The sequence below is a fragment of the Thermobia domestica genome, chromosome 12 (assembly GCF_964235325.1).
Source record: "Thermobia domestica chromosome 12, izTheDome1.hap1.1, whole genome shotgun sequence".
Taxonomy (NCBI): Eukaryota; Metazoa; Arthropoda; class Insecta; order Zygentoma; family Lepismatidae; genus Thermobia; species Thermobia domestica.
The window spans coordinates 217193175-217212779 of NC_137465.1; the positions used below are offsets into that span (position 1 = coordinate 217193175).

The 19605-nt window shown below is 37.3% G+C and overlaps 1 protein-coding gene across 2 annotated transcripts in view; it reads right to left on the minus strand.

The window, feature by feature from the left end:
- The window catches only part of LOC145667045 (BTB/POZ domain-containing protein 6-like), a 49559-nt gene extending 31088 nt beyond the window's left edge, over positions 1-18471 (minus strand). Inside the window, exons 1-2 of one of the 2 annotated variants that reach the window (XM_081734738.1) lie at positions 18419-18471; positions 27-160 (exon numbers count right to left, since the gene is read on the minus strand). In XM_081734738.1, the coding sequence (XP_081590864.1) occupies positions 27-160; positions 18419-18428 (144 nt within the window). In that variant the 5' untranslated portion in view covers positions 18429-18471. Of the gene's footprint in view, positions 1-26; positions 161-9430; positions 9507-18418 lie in introns of those variants that run through there. The other variant, XM_081734739.1, reaches the window with a different exon arrangement.
- Between the last annotated feature and the right edge of the window lie 1134 nt (positions 18472-19605).

The window sequence follows — 19605 nt, forward strand, 5'->3', positions numbered from 1 at the left end:
AATTAATATTAGGAGCAAAATGATACCTTTTCTTGCACTTCATCATCCACAATAAATTGTACATCTGAAAACAATGACGTTGTCATAATATAGCCCAGTTTCTCCTGCCATTTTGTCTTCTGGTTCTGCCAATCCATATCAGACGTATTCATAAATTGATCTGAAGAAATAAATTACAATATCTAGTCATATCGTTCGATTCATGGGCGTCTCTGGCGGGGGGACGGGGGACGCGTCCCCCCAATATTTTGAAATACGAAATATTCAATATTTTATTTTAATTTAATTTATTTAGATACTCACTAGCAGTTAGATTATTTCCTTTGATGTCCCCCCCAAATTTTACATGCCAGAGACGCCAATGGTTCGATTAGCAGCAGTTCTTAAACAAAACGTACTATCCATATTTAAAATGAGGAATATAATATATATTGGTAATATATATCGGAAACCCGGTGGAAGAATGTTACAAGTCAAAAATACACATTTGTGGGAACATGACTTTTAAAGTTGGTTATTCTATTAAAATCGCTCCCTGAAATACTGGTATTTCTGCCATCTAGGGATTAATGTATTTAGTTACGTTTCTGCGAAAATACCACCAAGCAGAGCTCGCTTCTCCCTCTAGCCTAATCTCTTTTGAGCGATAACTGAAAATTTCCATCTTTTGAGTTGTAACACTCTTCCACCTGTGTGTGATATATTTGATTGTGAGAACTTGTTTCACATTTCATAAAAGCCTAAGAGAAAGTCATAGAGTAGAATACTAGGATGTTCCATATATCTATATATATATATACAGTATCTATCTATCTATCTATCTATATATATATATATATATATATATATATATATATATATATATATATATATATATATATATATATATATATATATATATATATATATATATATATATATATATATATACAGTATATATACAGAGAATGAAGAAACCAGTTTTAAATTTGTGTTTAGCAACTATATTTTTTCACAAAAAATTAACATTAACTTTCTTCTAAAGGAAAATTCTTATAGTGTACGTTTAACAGTTGATGCTGAAGAAAAATCGAAATCGTTAAAGCTTAAAGATAAATCATTAAGGCTACGATACGGTATGATAGAGGAGGTCAGCTAACGTTACTGCAGTGAGCAAGAGTGGTTAATAGACGAAGGTAGGATATATTATGTTAGTAGAATAGGATAGGTTCGGTTAGGTTCAATAATATTTTTGTTATAATGCATCAAGTATATTTCTGTTAGTAGTAGCAGTACTACTACTACTACTACTAACACTAATATTTAACATATGACATTATATTTTGGAACAAAGCCATAGTAAGATTTGCAATACAGAATTGAATAGCGCGAATGATGGCAAAACTGCTAAGCCAAAAGATCACTGCAAACCAATATTTCTAAAACTTCATATACTTCCAATACTCTGTTTGTATATCTTAAATTTATTGATATTTGTAAAGAGACACCTAGAGGACGTCCTTACGGAAGTAGAAGAGCACTGTAGGGCAGCGTTTCCCAACCTTTTTCAACTTGCGGCACACTTCAGGGTAACTTGAATTCTCGCGGCACACATCATATTATTATTATTATTATTATTATTTGAAAATATAAAATACTGTAGTATTTTTTTTCTGATTACTGACATCCTTCTCGCAAAGAAGAAAGCTCGATCACTGGTTTTTCCCCGTGGTAAATATTATGCTTATTTTTCATTTTAATTTAAAAATAGAAAAGAATTGCAATCAGATACAGGACTCAAGTTGTTAAAAATACACTTTCTTTTTCGCAAACTGTATCCAACCTTTCATTAAGGAGGAGGATTATTAAATAACGAACGAACAAACAAATTTCTTTTACTTTTAAAACACAAATGTAGGTAATTCTTATGCATGTTTACTTTGTCGGAATGATTGAATAATATTTTAAAATTTCAAGTTAGGAAATAGTCAGCAACAATAAAGAACCAATAATGGTCATAACAATGATAACAAATACTTTTTTTTTTTCAAATTAGAAATGTGCAGAAAAATGTTATACAGAAAATTAAAAATGTTCTACAGAAAAGTAACACAGTATGAAACTTTAAATTTTAGATTCATAGTAGCAATGTGAAAAACAAATATACCTTTTTCTCTATGTCTTGCAATTTGTTTGCTATAGAATTAATAATTTTGTTTAGATTTCCTCGCGGCACACCAGCAACCCATTCGCGGCACACCGGTTGGGAAACTGCTGTAGGGCCTATAGTATATTAAGGTTGTTTTTTTTTTCTTTCTTTTTGGTCCATAATCAACTCTCTAGTGATCGTCCGCGGACTCTCACTCTGCTGTGAACTACCACGCAAATCACTCTTCCGAATTCACATTTTTCATACTTTACAACATTCAGTTTCTGCTTATCAGAGTAGAGCTGCACTTCGAAACGTGAACTATTGTTGAAAATGTTGATATTTACAATGCAATTTATTTTTATGTTTAAGGACATACAGCAGGATTAAAAAAGGATTTTCGTGGCACTCGTGCATAATGGGGGCTTAACTGCAATTCCTATCACAGTCGTGTTTTATATGTATTCAGTTATTTTCAACATTATTTAGCACTTGTAATGGTTAAGTCCATGGCAGTATTAGACTACTTACCGTATCACAGGTATGGCGACGGAGCGTGCTCCTCCGTGTGCCTGTGGACATCCTAATAAAATGATTTGATTTCTTTCCCTTGCAACTGCCATGAATTCTAAAATTCTGTCATCAGCAGTTCTTTACTTTATTGAAATAACATTTTATCTAATTTTTAATACACAAGAAAGCCAATAAAATGAGAACGCTATAGCGAGTCAGTGACTAAGCTTCAGTTACATTTGTGCACACCAGAGGCGGCCTTAGTAGTATGCGGGGCCCCGGGCGGGGGGGTTTGTTAGGCGAAGTCCCCCTCCGAAGCCAGGAAACATAGGTGAAGTTTTTGAGGGGGTAAGGGGTTCTTATGGCATGGGGGTCGATATAACTTACCACATTAATGATTCGGAAACATTTTACATGCATGCAAGATCAACAAACTAGAACACATAATAAAACTATCACTGACTCACGAAGCAGCTGCTTTGACGGTCACAGACGGAAGTCCACTTTTCTGGCTTTCCGCTGTGCAAAATCGTTGATAAGGTCCTCGTAGTCCACTGTTGAGGCAACTTCCTTTTCGATGGACAAAATAGCTAAACCGCACAATCTGCTTTGCGACATTGTTGATCGTAGATAGTTTTTGATAAGTTTCAACTTCGAAAAGCTTCTTTCCGCGCTGGAAACTGTAACAGGAATTGTCAACATAATTCTGTATGCAATAACGATGTTGGGAAATTAATCTCGAATGAGCCAAACTTACTGAAGACACTCTTGGGCGGCATTGATGTTATCAGCATTTCTCGAAAAATCTTCAATTCTGCGCACAAGTCAATTCCATCCAAATCGCGTGAATCTTCTGCGCGTAACATGTTGTCCAAATCCATGCAACACTTTAACAAATAATCGTCGTTCAATGACCGCAAACCCTTCAAGTTGTATAGAAATCCAAAGATTGAAGCATACTCTTCCAGTTGTTTGAATCTTTTTTCCATTGAGGTAAGTGGTTGATCCACTATCCATAAGAAATATCCTGTTCTGAAGGACTCCTCCGACTAAGATGTTTCTTCGTCGTTACCCTCATAATCGAATTGTTTTTTCTTGCATCTGACTCTTCGTTCCTTGAATTTCTGAGCTACATTCATTTCGGACGCAATTTCCTTTGCTGCGATCATAGCATCGGAGAATCCGGTTTGCCGGTACTTTTTCAAGAAAGTAACAAGGCCTTTGATTTGCTGTATTGCCACATCGAGCTGCATGTCAGCTGATTGCAAAGTTTTGCTGACAGCAATCACACAGCAAATAAAATGTCATACCATATGATTAAGCTCAGAATAAACTCGAAGCTTTCGAGCTCATAATTTGCAAGACATTCGGCTTCACTTTTTACTAGCGGATCATTGGCGGTATCTGCGACAGTCGACAGTGCCTCCCTGACTTCTTTCGTCTGATAACGCAGCGCTTTCACACTTTCCAGGCGGCACTCCCACCGCGTTTCTGAAAGTGATTTTGTAGTCATGAAAGGCACGGTTTCTTCCAAAATTGTCCACCTTTCAGCCGAGGCAGCAAAGCATTTATATATTCTCTGTATGACACCAAAAAACGTCACTGCTTGGGAGTTGCAATTAGCCATGTCTCCTAAAACAAGGTTCAAATTATGGCAGCCACACGGAGTGTAAAATGCTCGACTGTTCATGCGAAGAATGTGCGCTTGAACTCCTTGGTGTTTTCCCTTCATGTTCGCACCCTGGCCACGGCAATCGGCGATGTCCAGACCGAGGTTCGGCAGTGCGGCAAGAAGAGCTTCAGACAACCCCTTTCCTGTTGCGTTGTCCACATCCAGAAATTCGATGAAGTGCTCCACCACCTTCACTTCCGGATCTGATACGTCCACAAAACGCAATATTATGGACATCTGCTCTTTGTGGCCAACATCAGGCGTGCAGTCAAGGATGACGGCAAAATATTTAGCAAGTTTCACTTTATCAATAATTTCCCCCTTTACTTCTGACGCCATCAGATCGATAAGCTCGTTTTGGATCCTATGCCCGAGGTAATGGTCGTGAGCCTCGTCGTTCTTAATTCGGCGGAGATGTTCTTGCATGGTTGGATCGAATTTGGCCAGCATCTCACCTAAGCCTAAAAACTGACCATTGATCGGCGCATAAAGTTTCTCTGTTCTCCCACGAAATGCGCTGTTGTTTTCGGCAAGGTACTGTACAATCGCTAGAATTCTTGTTAACACTGCGCGCCAATTCTTTTCTTTTCTAATTCGTTCTAGCATCATGTTATCTATTGCGCTACCATTGGACATTCTACGAGCTAATTCCAACCACGCTGTCATGCACTTAACGTGATTAACAGAAACTTCGTGGTGCTGAAGTTTATCGCCAAGATGCTTCCAGTCGCAGCAGCCTTCGTTTGCTAACTGGCCTCTAGTAGCTGTCGTGCGAAACAACTTACAAGGAAAGCAAAATACTCTGTAAACAACTTACAAGGAAAGCAAAATACTCTGTCTCTGATCTTCGAATAACTTAGCCATCGCCTATCCACTGTTTCTCCGTTCGGCATCCTCCGTGTAAAGAAATTGTTCGAAAAATGACTGTTACCTTCGTCCTTAGGGTATTCACAGTAACTTAGCCTGATTGGACCCTTCTCCACTAACATGTCACACACTTCACTGTTAATATGTTTCCAATTACCTGGATCGTATATGTCCTCGAACAGTGTGCTCGTCGTTTGAAGAGTGTCAGAAGTATGCAGAGGAATGGACGCACTTTCACAGGAGAGGTCACTTTCTGGGTCTGTTGCAACAACGTTGTCCCCAGAGAATTGCACCAGGTTTTCATTGTTGCTTGTGGGACAACAGGGCGTAGAAACAGTTTTGTTGCCGGCTAGTTTGTTTTCTTCGTCGGACGCAAAACTTGGCATCACAACCTGGTCTGTCGCATCACACCGATCGCTCACAGTCACAGACAAATCATCATCCGTGTTCTCAAGTTTTTGGTATTGATCCGCTGATTTTACCGCTACAACAAACTTGTCCAAAGATCCCTTTTGCTTCTGAATGAAATCTTCTTTATATTTCCTTTTCTTGGCTTTCGCAGACCCACTTTCGTATTTACGGAATTTGTCTCTGTCTCTACCACTCATGATGGTCACTTATTCTTTGCCCAATAAACGAATAATCGGAAGACACTCACGCACTAATCATAATATTACGTATCCACATCTCACTACGACTGCGCGGTCCGAATTCCGAAGCCAATTTGAGGTGCTACACAAGGCGTGCAATAGGAGCTATTTCTTGGAAGCGATGACTCAGAGGTGTCCGTAGCAACAGGACCACTCTTCTGACCCAAAAGCAACAAACATGACTTCTCACTCTATTTCGACAACAAAGAAAAGTTGAGATAATGCCATTTAGAGCCACGTGCATGGTATTAGCGTCGCCTTGTTTGCTGACCCATTGTTAATCCGAAACTCAAGGGCGTAATAATTACGGTACTTTAAAACTAAAAATTTCATGCTAAACGCTTTCATAGAAATGGTGTAGATTTTGGGAATTTAAGGCTTCTAAAAGTAAAATATTGAGTAAGAAGTTCTGGTTTATGAAAACTGGTTTCTGAAGAAATCCACCACACCGTATTATTAGCCAAAGTATTCACTTTAACTCTAAGCTACGGTACATTAGAATGTTGCAGAGGCCCCGCATATTTGAGCTGACTGTGACAAGAGAATATTCTATCGCGGGGCCTGGGGCGGGTGCCCCAGTCGCCACCCCCAAAGGCCGCCTCTGGTGCACACACATACCCACGAGAAGTTCTGGCTATGCATAAAAACTGTATACTTGTAAACATAAAATATATAGATAATATATGAATTACAGGTTGGCATGAGTAAGTCTGTTACACAATACTCTTCTGAATAAACAGATTTCACTTTTCTTTTATTCTAAAAGACGCGCCCATATTCTTAATTTGCACCTAAACTTATTCTTGGGACAGCGAATCCATATAAAAAGGGAGTTTCTTACTATCTAATCTTTTAAGTTAGGATACCATTAATGTAACCGGGTTTATTATTTACTTTTTCCCTTAAAGTACTTGTTATTCATTCTGGCTCTACGGTTTATTATTTGTAATTGTGATGAGTACAAATACAGTGTGGATTATGGTATAAAACTACAGTGCATAAAGCACGAATCAACTTGTGATAGGTATTCCTTAAAAAAGCACGAATGCTACCTACCGAGTCATAACAGCAGCGTAGCAGAAGAGCCCGTACGTTAGCGAGAGGGTGCGTCAGTAGGGATCAGGCGCGTCAGCGATGCTCGGTATACGCATAAACGAGGGCGATCACTTTAAGTCACAGTACTGGCTCCGGAACCATCGATGCATTTGGGGCGGAGAATAAATACCATCCGAAACCGGAAGTGCTCATTTCAGATTGCAAAAGGAAAATAAAATCTGAAACGAAATATATACATTGCTTACAAAAACAATTGGCTATCTATTATAGTTCTTGTGCTACGATGGTCGATTAAAACCAGAAAGGGTCTTTCTTTTCTATCTCCTCTGATTTGAATTAGGAATGGTTAAGTCAGGAATATTTACTTTCCGGAATCCGGAAAGTAAAACCTTAAAAAAATCCTGAATTTGGAAATATTCGGAAACATTTGGGAAAAAATTCGGAATTCAGAAGATTCCGACTCTGGAATTCTTTTGAATTTCGGAATTTCCTAAATTCCGGATTTTTCCGAAATCCAAAAAGTGAAATTTCCGATTCCGGAAAATAAATTATCAAGAATCTGGATATATTTGGCCATCCCTAGTTTGGACAGAGGGTTAACTCAGTTGAAACCTAATAACTGAGAGGCTGATTACTATCCACAATACTACTCCGCTTTTGATACCTGTCAACAGACAGACGGACACACATAGTTGTTCCATGTCTCTTAGAGGCCGCGGTGGCTCAGTGGTAGAACGTTCACCTCTGGTGCTAGGGGTCTCGGATTCAAACCCTGCTCCCGCCAAGTGAACTTTGTGGTGGACAAACACCGTGTGCGTGGGTTTTCTCGGGGTTCTCCCGTTTCCTCCCACTTTCTTCATTCCACCATTTCATTCAATACTCATCATCACCGTCTCCTTTAGCCTAACCGGCATAACCGTGGGACGTAAAACTCAAAAATTTCAATTCATTTCATTTTTGTTCCATGTCTCATATTTATGTAATGGGGCATAGAAAGGGTACACGGTGTATACCCAACTAATATATTTTTTACAGGTGAGCGAATACTAACCTTGAATTTATGAAAAAAACATCTATGTACGAACGGGTAAATGCTCTACCTTTGCAAACGGTCGACCGTATACTTATCAAAAACTTTAAAATTAGATCAGTGCTTATGAACAGCAGATATAGATTATATGAGATATAGATTATTAAAGTTCGTTCGTTGGTACTCAGTTAAAAAAAAAAAAAGCTTTATCTGAATGGCGCAATAATAATGATTTAATTATATTTCTGAACTATAATATCCAAAATTAAAAGCAGAAAGGATGACGCGGGAGAACCGGGTTTGATTCCCGGCGGGAGCTCAAGTGGTCCGGATCCCACGTTAATCAGTAGGTCTACGTCTTATATAGCCTCTCTGCTGAACGGGACATTAAACTCAAAGTCAATTCAACTCAACTAAAGAAAGAAATATTTCCAAGTAGTGCAAAGCAAACAGCTAGACATTACTAAAGAAGACGTCTCTACCAAATTCTGACACATTTCGTTACACTTTCAGGTTATGTAAAAGTTTTATATTTCTCATAACAGAGCATGCAATAAATGAAGAGCCCCATTACCACTTGTATGATGGACTTCAGGAGGGTTCAATATAAATACAGTGTGGATGTATGGCATAAATATACAGTGTACAAAACACATACGAACTTACGTTAGACAGCAACTGGAAACCATGAATGGCACCCTACCAAGTTGAGGAAACGCACAGCAAGGCGAAGAGTGCACCCGTAGGAAGCAGGCGCGTGAGCGACTGGGGGTATACGCATAAACGAGAATAGCACTCTTACACAAAGAACACTATCACTTAAAATTCATTTTAATATGCTGTGCACTGACAGCAATTGCTTAAATCTTCTCTCTCATTCCTTCACTTAAAATTTTTCACATCGTATCACTGGTTCACACTGTTTTTTCATGATTCGAGTAAATTAAACCACGAGATACATGAATTTGAAGGAATTTTGACGTTTCGAATTTCGCAACTGGAAATATTCGAATTTGAAGTCACAAGCGAAGCAAGCTGATTCACACCGGTTATTGACAATTATCGTAAATTAAACTGTGAGAAACATTGATTCGAAATAAATTTGACGATCACACTTTTGAAACTGAAGATACTTGATTTTGAAATATGGATGCCGTTGCGACGGTTTCCTGCATAATTTTGATATGAACCTTTCTGTGGACTCCGATACATGAAAATTTGTTTCCCTTTTCCTTTCGTATGTAGTAATTAGGACTTTCCGAATCGTAATAGTTTGTTTGATTTATTGATAAATAGTAGTGTATATAACAAATAACTCTTGTTTATCGAATATTCTACTTTTTAGTTTTTGGCACGTAGCCTACTATATATTTTTCTACTAGCCTACTATATTTAAAGTACTCCTTTATATTTTATTGACTGAGCGGCTCGCTGAAGCAACATAAGTAGAAACGTAGAAAATAGGAAATGGCACTACCTAAGCATAATATACTTAAAAAGATCGAAATATTTACAAGTGAATAAAACGAGTGACGATCAATCAGAAGTAATCATGTTCATCTGCTTTGGATATATTGGAGTAAAAGTTCTCTTCCTCCTCCTCCTCCTTCTTATTATTATTACAGTAAAACTTGTATGAAACTGAATGTATTGGATTCAACATTTTCTTACGTTTGGGTCAGATTTCTGTTTTGCACAAATTTGGGAAGAAATAAAATTAACCATTGGGACTTTAAAAGGTTTCCGATATAGATAAATTTTCGCCTTATTTAAGTTTTGATTAATACAAATTTCACTGTATATGAAAATAATTTGTTTTACTCTTATGTTATGTGGAGTTCAAGAAACTAGTGGAAAATATTAACTATAGGAGCATTTTATATATGATGCCGTATAGATGGCAGAAAAGAAATAATGTTTCCGGTACATAAAGTTTCAGCTTCATGTTTGATGTAATTTGTAACTAACTTACAGGTTATTTTGTAATAATTAGTTATTTCCTGGAAATTAATATTTAAATACAAATTGCATGAATTGTGAAGTTTATGTGAACTACTTTAAAACAAACTGTTATATTTACAGTATCCTGGTAGTATATAATTTCTGTTGTTTAAATCTTGTCTCTGCTCCTGTTGTTGAGAGTGCATGCCAATTTTTGGTGATTGATTTCAGGCAGCAGTTTGGTTTTTCAACAAACTCATACTATGTTAAACAAAAAAGAACAGATGAAGCAGTGGCGAAAGCCAATGATTACAACAGAAAAGAACGACGAGGGCATATGACCCGAACTGGTAAACTTGACAAAGGACAACTTTCTTAGCATATTCAACTCTGAAGAGTTCGCAATTAAATTTCTGCAGAAATACCAGTTAGTTCATCGTCCAGAAGATGAGTACAGGGAGGAGTTCACCTGCTTTGTGTGCCACAGTCACTTACGGGTCATAAATCAGAAAGATCTGAAATTGGGTTGGGGCTTTCGCTGCTCGAACCAAGGATGCAGATCACGAAATTGTTCAGAATGTAAGCGTCTCAAGCGAAAGTGCAAACCACCATGTGGACAGCGATACTCCCCTCTTCACAACACAGTTTTTGAGAACACACATTTGAAATTTACGGAGATCCTTCATCTCATTTACATTTGGCTACAAGGAGACGAATCACGACGAATGGATGCTTTTGAAAGAACTAACGTTACCCCACGTGTTATTTCAGAGTGGACAAAAGTGTTCCGAGAAATATGTCATTATGCTGTCGGTAAGCGGCGAAAACTCACCGGAGAAATCGAGATGGATGAATGTCATCTGTATACTCGTAAAAATCATCAAGGCCGGAAACTGAGAGGAGATTCTCTGTGGGCCGTTGGTGCTGTTGAAAAAGACACTGGATACTGCTTCGTGGAAATTACAGAAACGAGAAATGCAGAAATCCTGGATCAAATAATCCGTGATAATATTGAAGAAGGATCAACAGTGACAACAGATCATTGGTCTGGATATAATAATATATCCAAAAATTGCAATGTTAACCACAAAAGAGTAAATCATTCACAGTGCTTTACAAAACTTAATGTAAAAATCACGAGGGAAGGGGATTCATATAAGTCCGACCTTGTAAAAGTAACAACAAATCACTGCGAAAATATGTGGGGGAAAATGAGACCTCACATCAAATGTGTCCGCGTATACAGAAATAAAGGAGAGCTCATCGAATTCGCATCCACGTATTGCGATCAATTTGTGTACTTCCAGAATATTCTCAGGCCTTTCAAATACAATCATAAAGGCTATACATTAAAAGATTGGCGGCGAATGTTTCAACAGTTCTTGATCGACATTCGGAACGTTTACCCTGGCATTGGTGGAGTGCGATATGAACACCCTAAAGATGTAGAAGAAGAACTTGATGTCTATTTGGTCGAGGAGCCTCGTCGACACAACCCTTCCTTACTTGAGATGGATCTTTCTGAAGCTCATTTAGGGTCACTAGGAACGCAAGTACAACGTAAGGAGGTGACATTCTCTGAAACACTAGCCAAGCCAGATCAACATTCATCTTCCCAGCCATTGGGTCAGTTTCTGGAAGAGCTGAACACCCGATCTCGTGATGCTCTCACATGGATACGCTTTCATCACGCAGCTGAAGATCTCAATGCTTTTCTCCCAACTCTTCATTGGGTTAGTGAAGTTTTCCAAACTGTTCAACATCAAGAACAGATCTGCGGCTGGCAAATTCCACCAAATCATCCCTCAAGAGATACACATCATATGCAGCGACACCCTCAGTTGGCTTTCTTACTTAGTGATTTCACAATTCCACATATAAATGGTTTGGGTAACTGTTTGTTCAACGCAATTAGCTTTGCTCTCTTTGGTCATGAGTTTTACGCCTATTTTTTACGACTCTACACCATCAAATATATGTGGGAAAATCGAAACTGGATACTCACTCCTCGAGCAGATCCTCAAGATGAACTTCAACGCGTCCAATTCTTTATTGACAACGAAGGAGATCTCCTAAACTATATATATCATAGCTCTGAGGAAGTCACTAACGAAAATATGAATGAAGGAGGTATAGCTCGAGAAGGCTGGGGAGCAAATATCCATATGGCCATTCTGGCAAGAGCACTTTGCAGACCAATACACTGTTATAGTCCGAGTAGAAGAACAGGATTACCAGCAATTGATCAATGTCAAACTATTCAAGAAAAAGTAGAAGAATTATTGAGGTGCGGGAACCGATATACACTTGATGTTAACAATGAACATGAGCCCTTAAGAATTTGGGTTCTTGACGCACATATTGAACCTCTAATCAAGATTCGAGAAGATTTGAATCCTCATTTTCTTGAGTTGTAAACATTTTGAGACTGGTACTCACTATACATTAAACCTAGCCTATATAGTGTAATTTGTTATTCTGTATATTATATCTATGTTGTACCTGCATGCCATTCATCTAATTAAAATGCATAAATTTAGAATACAGAGAGGATGTATGAGCATTTAAACAAGTGCCATTCGTAATTTTCAAATCTATATGTAGGAACATGTGAAGCAACCTATCAAGAACCGCAAAATTATCATTAGTTTACAAAGTGACTGAATGTCTTGCATTAAAAACTGTTGACTCAACGAAAGTTAATACCCATACCCTAAACAAACAACATGCCCGAAAGTAGAATAAATACACGATTGAGTCACAAATTGCTAATCCTAGAATGCCTGTAGTTGTTCAAAAAATCTAAAAAGCAATAATACAGTACTCTGGTAGTGATATACATCAACAACAACAATAGCAATAATAATAATAATAACTTTGAGCCTCCCGAGGAGTTATGGTACTTTCAGATATGTTGTTTGTTCACAGTATAATTTCAGTCGACGACTACTCAAAATGTGTCAATTTAAAAAGACATAAAGAGGCACTTTGTTCACAACTAGCAGCCTCTAGTTATAGCTCCGAAAATTGAAAAAAAAATCCCCAAATGTTAAAAAAAAACTCAAAATTAATTCACTTGCGACCCTCGGTCCATGTAGGCAAAAATGTTCCAAATTAGTTGTAGAATACACCCTCTAATTAATACATCGAATTTCCAGTTACTCTGCATACGAACAGTGAAACCTTTTATGAATCAGAAACAGGAAAAAACTTCTTTCAAATATTATGCTGAAAATCATCTCCATTATGTCATATTAAATTTCAAATTTGCAAGTATTCAACTTCAAAAGTCTTATCGACAGAGAGTATTGGAATCAATATTCATCGTAGTGTAATTTACGATAATCAAGAAGAAAAAACAAATAAAAAAAACAGTGTGAACCAGTTTGCTACCCTGGTGACTTCAAATTCGAATATCTCGAGTTCCGAAATTCGAATCGTCAAAATTCCTTCAAATTCACGTTTCTCGTGGTCTAATTTACTAGATTCATGAAAAACCAGTGTGAACCAGTTTGCTTCCCTGGTGACTTTAAATTCGAATATCTCGAGTTCCGAAATTCGAATCGTCAAAATTCCTTCAAATTCATGTTTCTCGTGGTCTAATTTACTAGATTCATGAAAAACCAGTGTGAACCAGTTTCCTTCCTTGGTGACTTCAAATTCGAATATCTCGAGTTCCGAAATTCGAATCGTCAAAATTCCTTCAAATTCACGTTTCTCGTGGTCTAATTTACTAGATTCATGAAAAACCAGTGTGAACCAGTTTGCTTCCCTGGTGACTTTAAATTCGAATATCTCGAGTTCCGAAATTCGAATCGTCAAAATTCCTTCAGATTCATGTTTCTCGTGGTCTAATTTACTAGATTCATGAAAAAACAGTGTGAACCAGTTTGCTTCTCTGGTGACTTCAGATTCGAATATCTCGAGTTCCGAAATTCGAATCGTCACAATTCCTTCAAATTCATGTTTCTCATGGTCTAATTTACTAGATTCATGAAAAACCAGTGTGAACCAGTTTGCTTCCCTGGTGACTTCAAATTCGAATATCTCGAGTTCCGAAATTCGAATCGTCAAAATTCCTTCAGATTCATGTTTCTCGTGGTCCAATTTACTAGATTCATGAAAAACCAGTGTGAACCAGTTTGCTTCCCTGCAGTCGAACAAATTCCTGCAGAAACGATACAAATAAACACAAAGTAATACACCTGTATCTTCGGTTTACAAGGGTAGGATTACTAATGTAAAAATACTACATGTCTTTTACGACGGATAAAATAAATAAGTGCATACGAAAGATGATTGTACTAGATACTATTTTTTGCCAGCGAAGGATTTCTGCACAATGTATAGAAAATGTAGTTTATGTCTACAAATGGAGCACTACTAGTATGAATCCATGACAAGTGCCATTGAAACTCGTATCACTGCGAAAACCTATTTGTTTTCACGGCTTTTGTGTCGTATTCCCGCACCACTTTGAAAACTAAAAAAAAAGCACCAAAATGTACTGCATTCGGTAACATTTTGTTGGATTATATCCATTGCTCTTGTACACGCCTACTATCTTTAATTGTCGTTCGTTATTCTTATACACTTCCATATAACTAAGACATGATATGTCACAGCCTTGACATAGAACCGCCATTTCCACACTGCCTCCTACACTACTATATCATAAGAAATGTACCTCTTCGCTAAACAGTCCTTCCGCCTCCACATACAATGCCGCTTAGAACATTAAAAAAATAAAACACAACAAAAGAACAACTTTCTTCACTTTTTGAGTGTTCCACTTACCTCACTTTCACTCATTCATCCTCACAGACTTAAATAAATTCTCCATTTGACTTGGTAAATTTCCTAAAATTGGTCCGGCGATACGGCAGTTAATCTGTTTTCACTACCCACGATTACAGCTATACTCAGCATTGCTGACGCGCCTATTCCCTTCGAAGCACCTTTTTGCTCCGCTAATGACAACCAGCTTCGCCCTGCTCTGACTCGGTTAGATTGCATCCATTCTTTTTAGTGGCCACCTAGCACAAGTTGATTTGTTTTTGCACTATATACGCTATACATGCGGACACTATATTTATACGCAAATCGCAAAATAAGTTTATTTTTCAATAATTACTTCTGATGGCCCCCTTTAATTTTATCTATATCAAGGGAGATCTTTTTATGTCACATGGTACCAATCATTTAGGAAACAATAAGGAAATATAAGTGAAACAATTATAATTTTTCAACAATTATTTAGTGATGCGTCCAGGGGCGAATCCAGGACCAATTTCTGGGGGGGGGGAAGGTGGGTTGTCATACTGCTACTTTTAAGTGCTCCAAACTTTGGGATGGGATTTATTTATATACATAAAATAAAGTTTCCTCTTCTGAGGAAGCGGTCCTGGATCCGCCCCTGGATGCGCCAAAAGTAAACTTCTACGTCTACTTTTCATTTATCTTTCAGCGTTTATAGCTATATTTTTCAATATTTTTGTACTCATTAAATGGAATCAAAACGGTTTTGTGGAGTGACGGAGATAATATGAGTCAATCAATAGAGAACAAAATTAATGGGCCATTCCATCGTCACGGGCAGGACATTTACACTACATTTTTGATGCTTTAAAGTTGTATATTTCTAAAAGTACAACATAAATTCTGCTAATTGTATTATATATGAGCAGTACAGACTTAGGAGTATATGTAGTTGATATTTTCAGTATTTTTTCCGTTTAGAGGAGAAAATATTAATCCCTAAACGTCTGTCACGGGCGGGGACAAAAAAGAGAAGTGACTTTCGACACACCAAGTGAATGTTACAAAACTCTGTGAATTCTTAGCTCAAAATGTTTTTATTTAAACGAAAATGTATAAATGATGAAATTTTTAAACAAACCTCACATAAGAGAAATTTGCCAAATATTTATATTGATAAACAAACTAAACTTGACTGTGTCACGGGCAGGACACATGGTTGTCACGGGCAGGACACCGTGTGAATCAATACACAAAATCTCAATATAAGAATGATTTCAAAAATTAAATAAAATCGAAAATAAGTCAATTTTTGCTGTTTTGTTATAGCATTGTACACAAATAATTCTATTTACTTGAGGCTCGCTTTTATCACATAAAAATAACAATATGTCGTACACTTATTTCTCACCACCTACACTTTAGGAAATGGTTTTATTTGCCTATTTACACCCACCTTGTTGGGAAATTCGTAAAAAATACTGTCTAACAGTATATAAAATAGGTGCTAGTATCCAGTGCCCGTGCCGTGGAAAATCAGTGCCCGGGGAGAGAGTATACGACGCGTCGCGACGGCGCCCCGTAAATATGAGTGAGGTCGACAGACCAGCCGCAAAGCGTCACCATGGTTGCCGCGACGCGTAAGAAAATTTTCAAAAATAAACCCTGCTTTTCCTTGATTTTTGAGCACTTTTTAATACTTTTTTCCTTCCATTTTATATAGATCTTTTATTTTTTCCTCCTGAATTTTGTGCCCCCTTACTTTGACGCCCTGGGCCGTCACCCCGCTCGCCCCTTTCCCCCACGGCACGGCACTGCTGGTATCACATGTGTTATTTAATCGAAATGCACGTAAGGCACATCTTCAACAGTCTTGAAATTTTTTACCGCAATCGCTTACGGTCTTCATACGAAGTTTCTTTGACTTCTTCGTCCTCTTCCACTGGGCTTTGTGCGATAGTTGCATGTCTATACTTTCTTTTTCTGTCCACTAGGGAAAAATTCCATCAAGAAAAATGTTCGTTGTGTTATATCTTCAACAGCTGGTCTAACATAAGCCTTGTTAACATGCACACCTAAATCGTCTCTCAGGATAGCTTCATGGCTTTCGGAATCATCATTTTCAGAATCTGAATAAAAGTCTGTTAGGAATTTAAAGATTTTACACGGATGAAGCTCTGATTTAAAAGTTCGACGAACTACCAAATTTTCGCTGTCAAATTGCAGGGAAAAAACTGTTTTGATTGGAGACATTCAATTGACAAGAGCATTTTCCCGTCTTTTATTCAATGCGTCTTTTTTTTTTTTTTTTTTTTTTTTTTTCAATTTCTGTTGTTAAAACTAAAGGCATTTTTGGTCGTTTATTCTTGTCCCGTACTTTAGTAGTAAAACAGATATATTTTTAAACGAAGAGCTTAAATCTACTACGAAATCAGCAGCACATTCGCACATTACTTTCTTTTGTTTCACAAAGTTCCATACTGGCCTTTTTGTACGTACTCTAATCCCATCCACATCTTCCTTGAAACGAACAAAAAGTTGACGCTAATGATAATATTTATATGACACTTATTTTAAGTTAAAACATCATACTGACAACAATAGATAATCCTCTATTTAAGCAAATAATGTTCATGCTTAGAAAACTTTATTTTAGTACACATGGAATCATTTCCTATCATGAATAACCAATGTACACAAACTATCTCACCAGTGGCATGCCCACTGTCACGGGCAGGACAAGTTTTCAAATTGAAATAAATCGAAATATATTATTAGCATTAGTCCAAAATTTGGTAAATGTGAAGTACACGTGCAAATTGTTACTTCTACGAAGTACGAACCACATTCTCAAATTTAGTACTCCAGTACAATAACTTTTGGTAGTTTTCTGTCACGGGCAGGACACTCATGTTGACGTTTATATCTTTAATGATATTATAAACAATTTTTATCCTGTAAACATTTTCTCAACTGCAGCTTGTAGCAAAAAGAATCATCTTGAATAGCTCGAAGTTACTTCAGCCAAACATCCACAATATACCGTAAAATGTTGCCGATTACAAGAATAAAAAATTTCCTCGCAGCTGACATGTTACTAATTCACAACTTAGACTTAAAATTTTACGTGAATTCTAAGTATAAATAAGTTTTTCTTTGTGAAAAAGTAAATTTCGTTCCATTACTTCATATATACATAAAAATGCATTAGTTTTGAGTTTTCGAAAATTTGGGTTCAGGCTCACTTTCGCGTGGAATGGCCCTAATGTTTAATTATATTGAATTGCTTTAAACACGACCAAGTTGATAAAAGGGAAATTGGTAAAAAAAAGGTGCTCTCATAAGTAAATATATTCACTGCACAACAAAACATTCCCACTAAATACAAGAAGCAAGTGAAACACTAGACATTGATGACAAGGTAAGACATAGCCTAAATTTCCCTTTCAAAAACAAAATAAGAATAGCATTACCAGGGGTGCCCACAAGGGGGGGCTATGACGCAAACTGCGTCATTGAAATATTTGGGGGGTTAAAAATCTATATAAATATGTTTGATGGGGGGGTAAAATTAATCGAAAAGAAGATTTTTTCATGGAAGAACACCTACGGATAGACAATTGGGGGGGTGCGTCATTGACATAAGGGGGGGGGGAACCACTGGCATTACTATTGTAATAAATGTCTAAAACTCTAAAATAACAATGTAGTACGCCGTCACCAAACTACTTTTATAACAATCCACTTCAGAATACCAACTAATGAATTAGACTCCCATATATAACATTCTAACACCTTCTCACCAGCACTCATGTTGAACTCATACGAATAATCAATATCATACTTTGAAGACCTAATGCTAACCTTGCATGTCAGCACAATTCTCTAACGAAACACGCACATAATTGTAACCGGGGATTTCCCGATAGTGCGCAATACAGTAAGTTTTCCTTCGAATGTTAAGTGATGACGTCACGTTTAATTCCACTGCAGTATAATACCTGCCACGTTTTTTCTCTACCTGATGTATAGTTATGTTGTTCTTCTGATGCTCATATTTTATGAACTATAACCATAATTTCTATCAACCAGAACCATACTTTCTACCATGTCGGACAGTACTTGAAATGTCATTCTGATAGCACGCAGTGTTGCCAGACATGAAGATTAAAAAGTAGCGTGGTCCTGCTTCAAAAGTAGCGGGTTTGAACTGCTTGTAGCCCAAATATAAAAATAAACTTTGCAGCTATGTAGTTTTACTAATTATACATACCAGGGCCTAAAATTGAGTGGAATACTCCACACTTTGTGGAACTGTAGGAAAGGAGTGTGGCACTACAATTCTTAAAGTGTGGAGTGGTATTAATATGAGTACCTTACTTTTCACGGATTATGCATTTACATGCGTTTATGTGTCGAACTAAGTCTTACTGATTCAATACATTCATTATGCAATGGGTTACTCAATTCCATATAAACACCGTGTGCGTGGGTTTCCTCGGGGTTCTCCTGTTACCTCCCACTTTCTTCATTCCACCATTTCATTCATTTCTCATCATGACCGTCTCCTTTAGCCTAGCCGGCATACCCATGTGACGTAAAACTCAGAGATTCCATTTCATTTCAACTCCATATAACTGCCAGTACATGATATTAAACAAGAGTTAATACGTATAGGTGTCTCCTAGTTTCAGGGAAAACCATTGCCAATTTTGAGGTGAAGGAACTTTTTAACTATTTAGTTTTCAAACGTTTTCGGTTGCATTCATATAGTTTTAAAATATGCAACTAACTGCACGTTTATCTGTTGTTTCCATAGGACATTACACTTTTCCGATATAATGAAATGTGTTGTTCTGTAGATAACAATTACACGATCCTTTGAATCCGTTATAGAAATATGTACTACCAGAGATAACATACATCAATAACCGCCACAAATTTAGCCGAAGCACTGTAGACTCTCAACAACCAATCATAACCCAGGAAA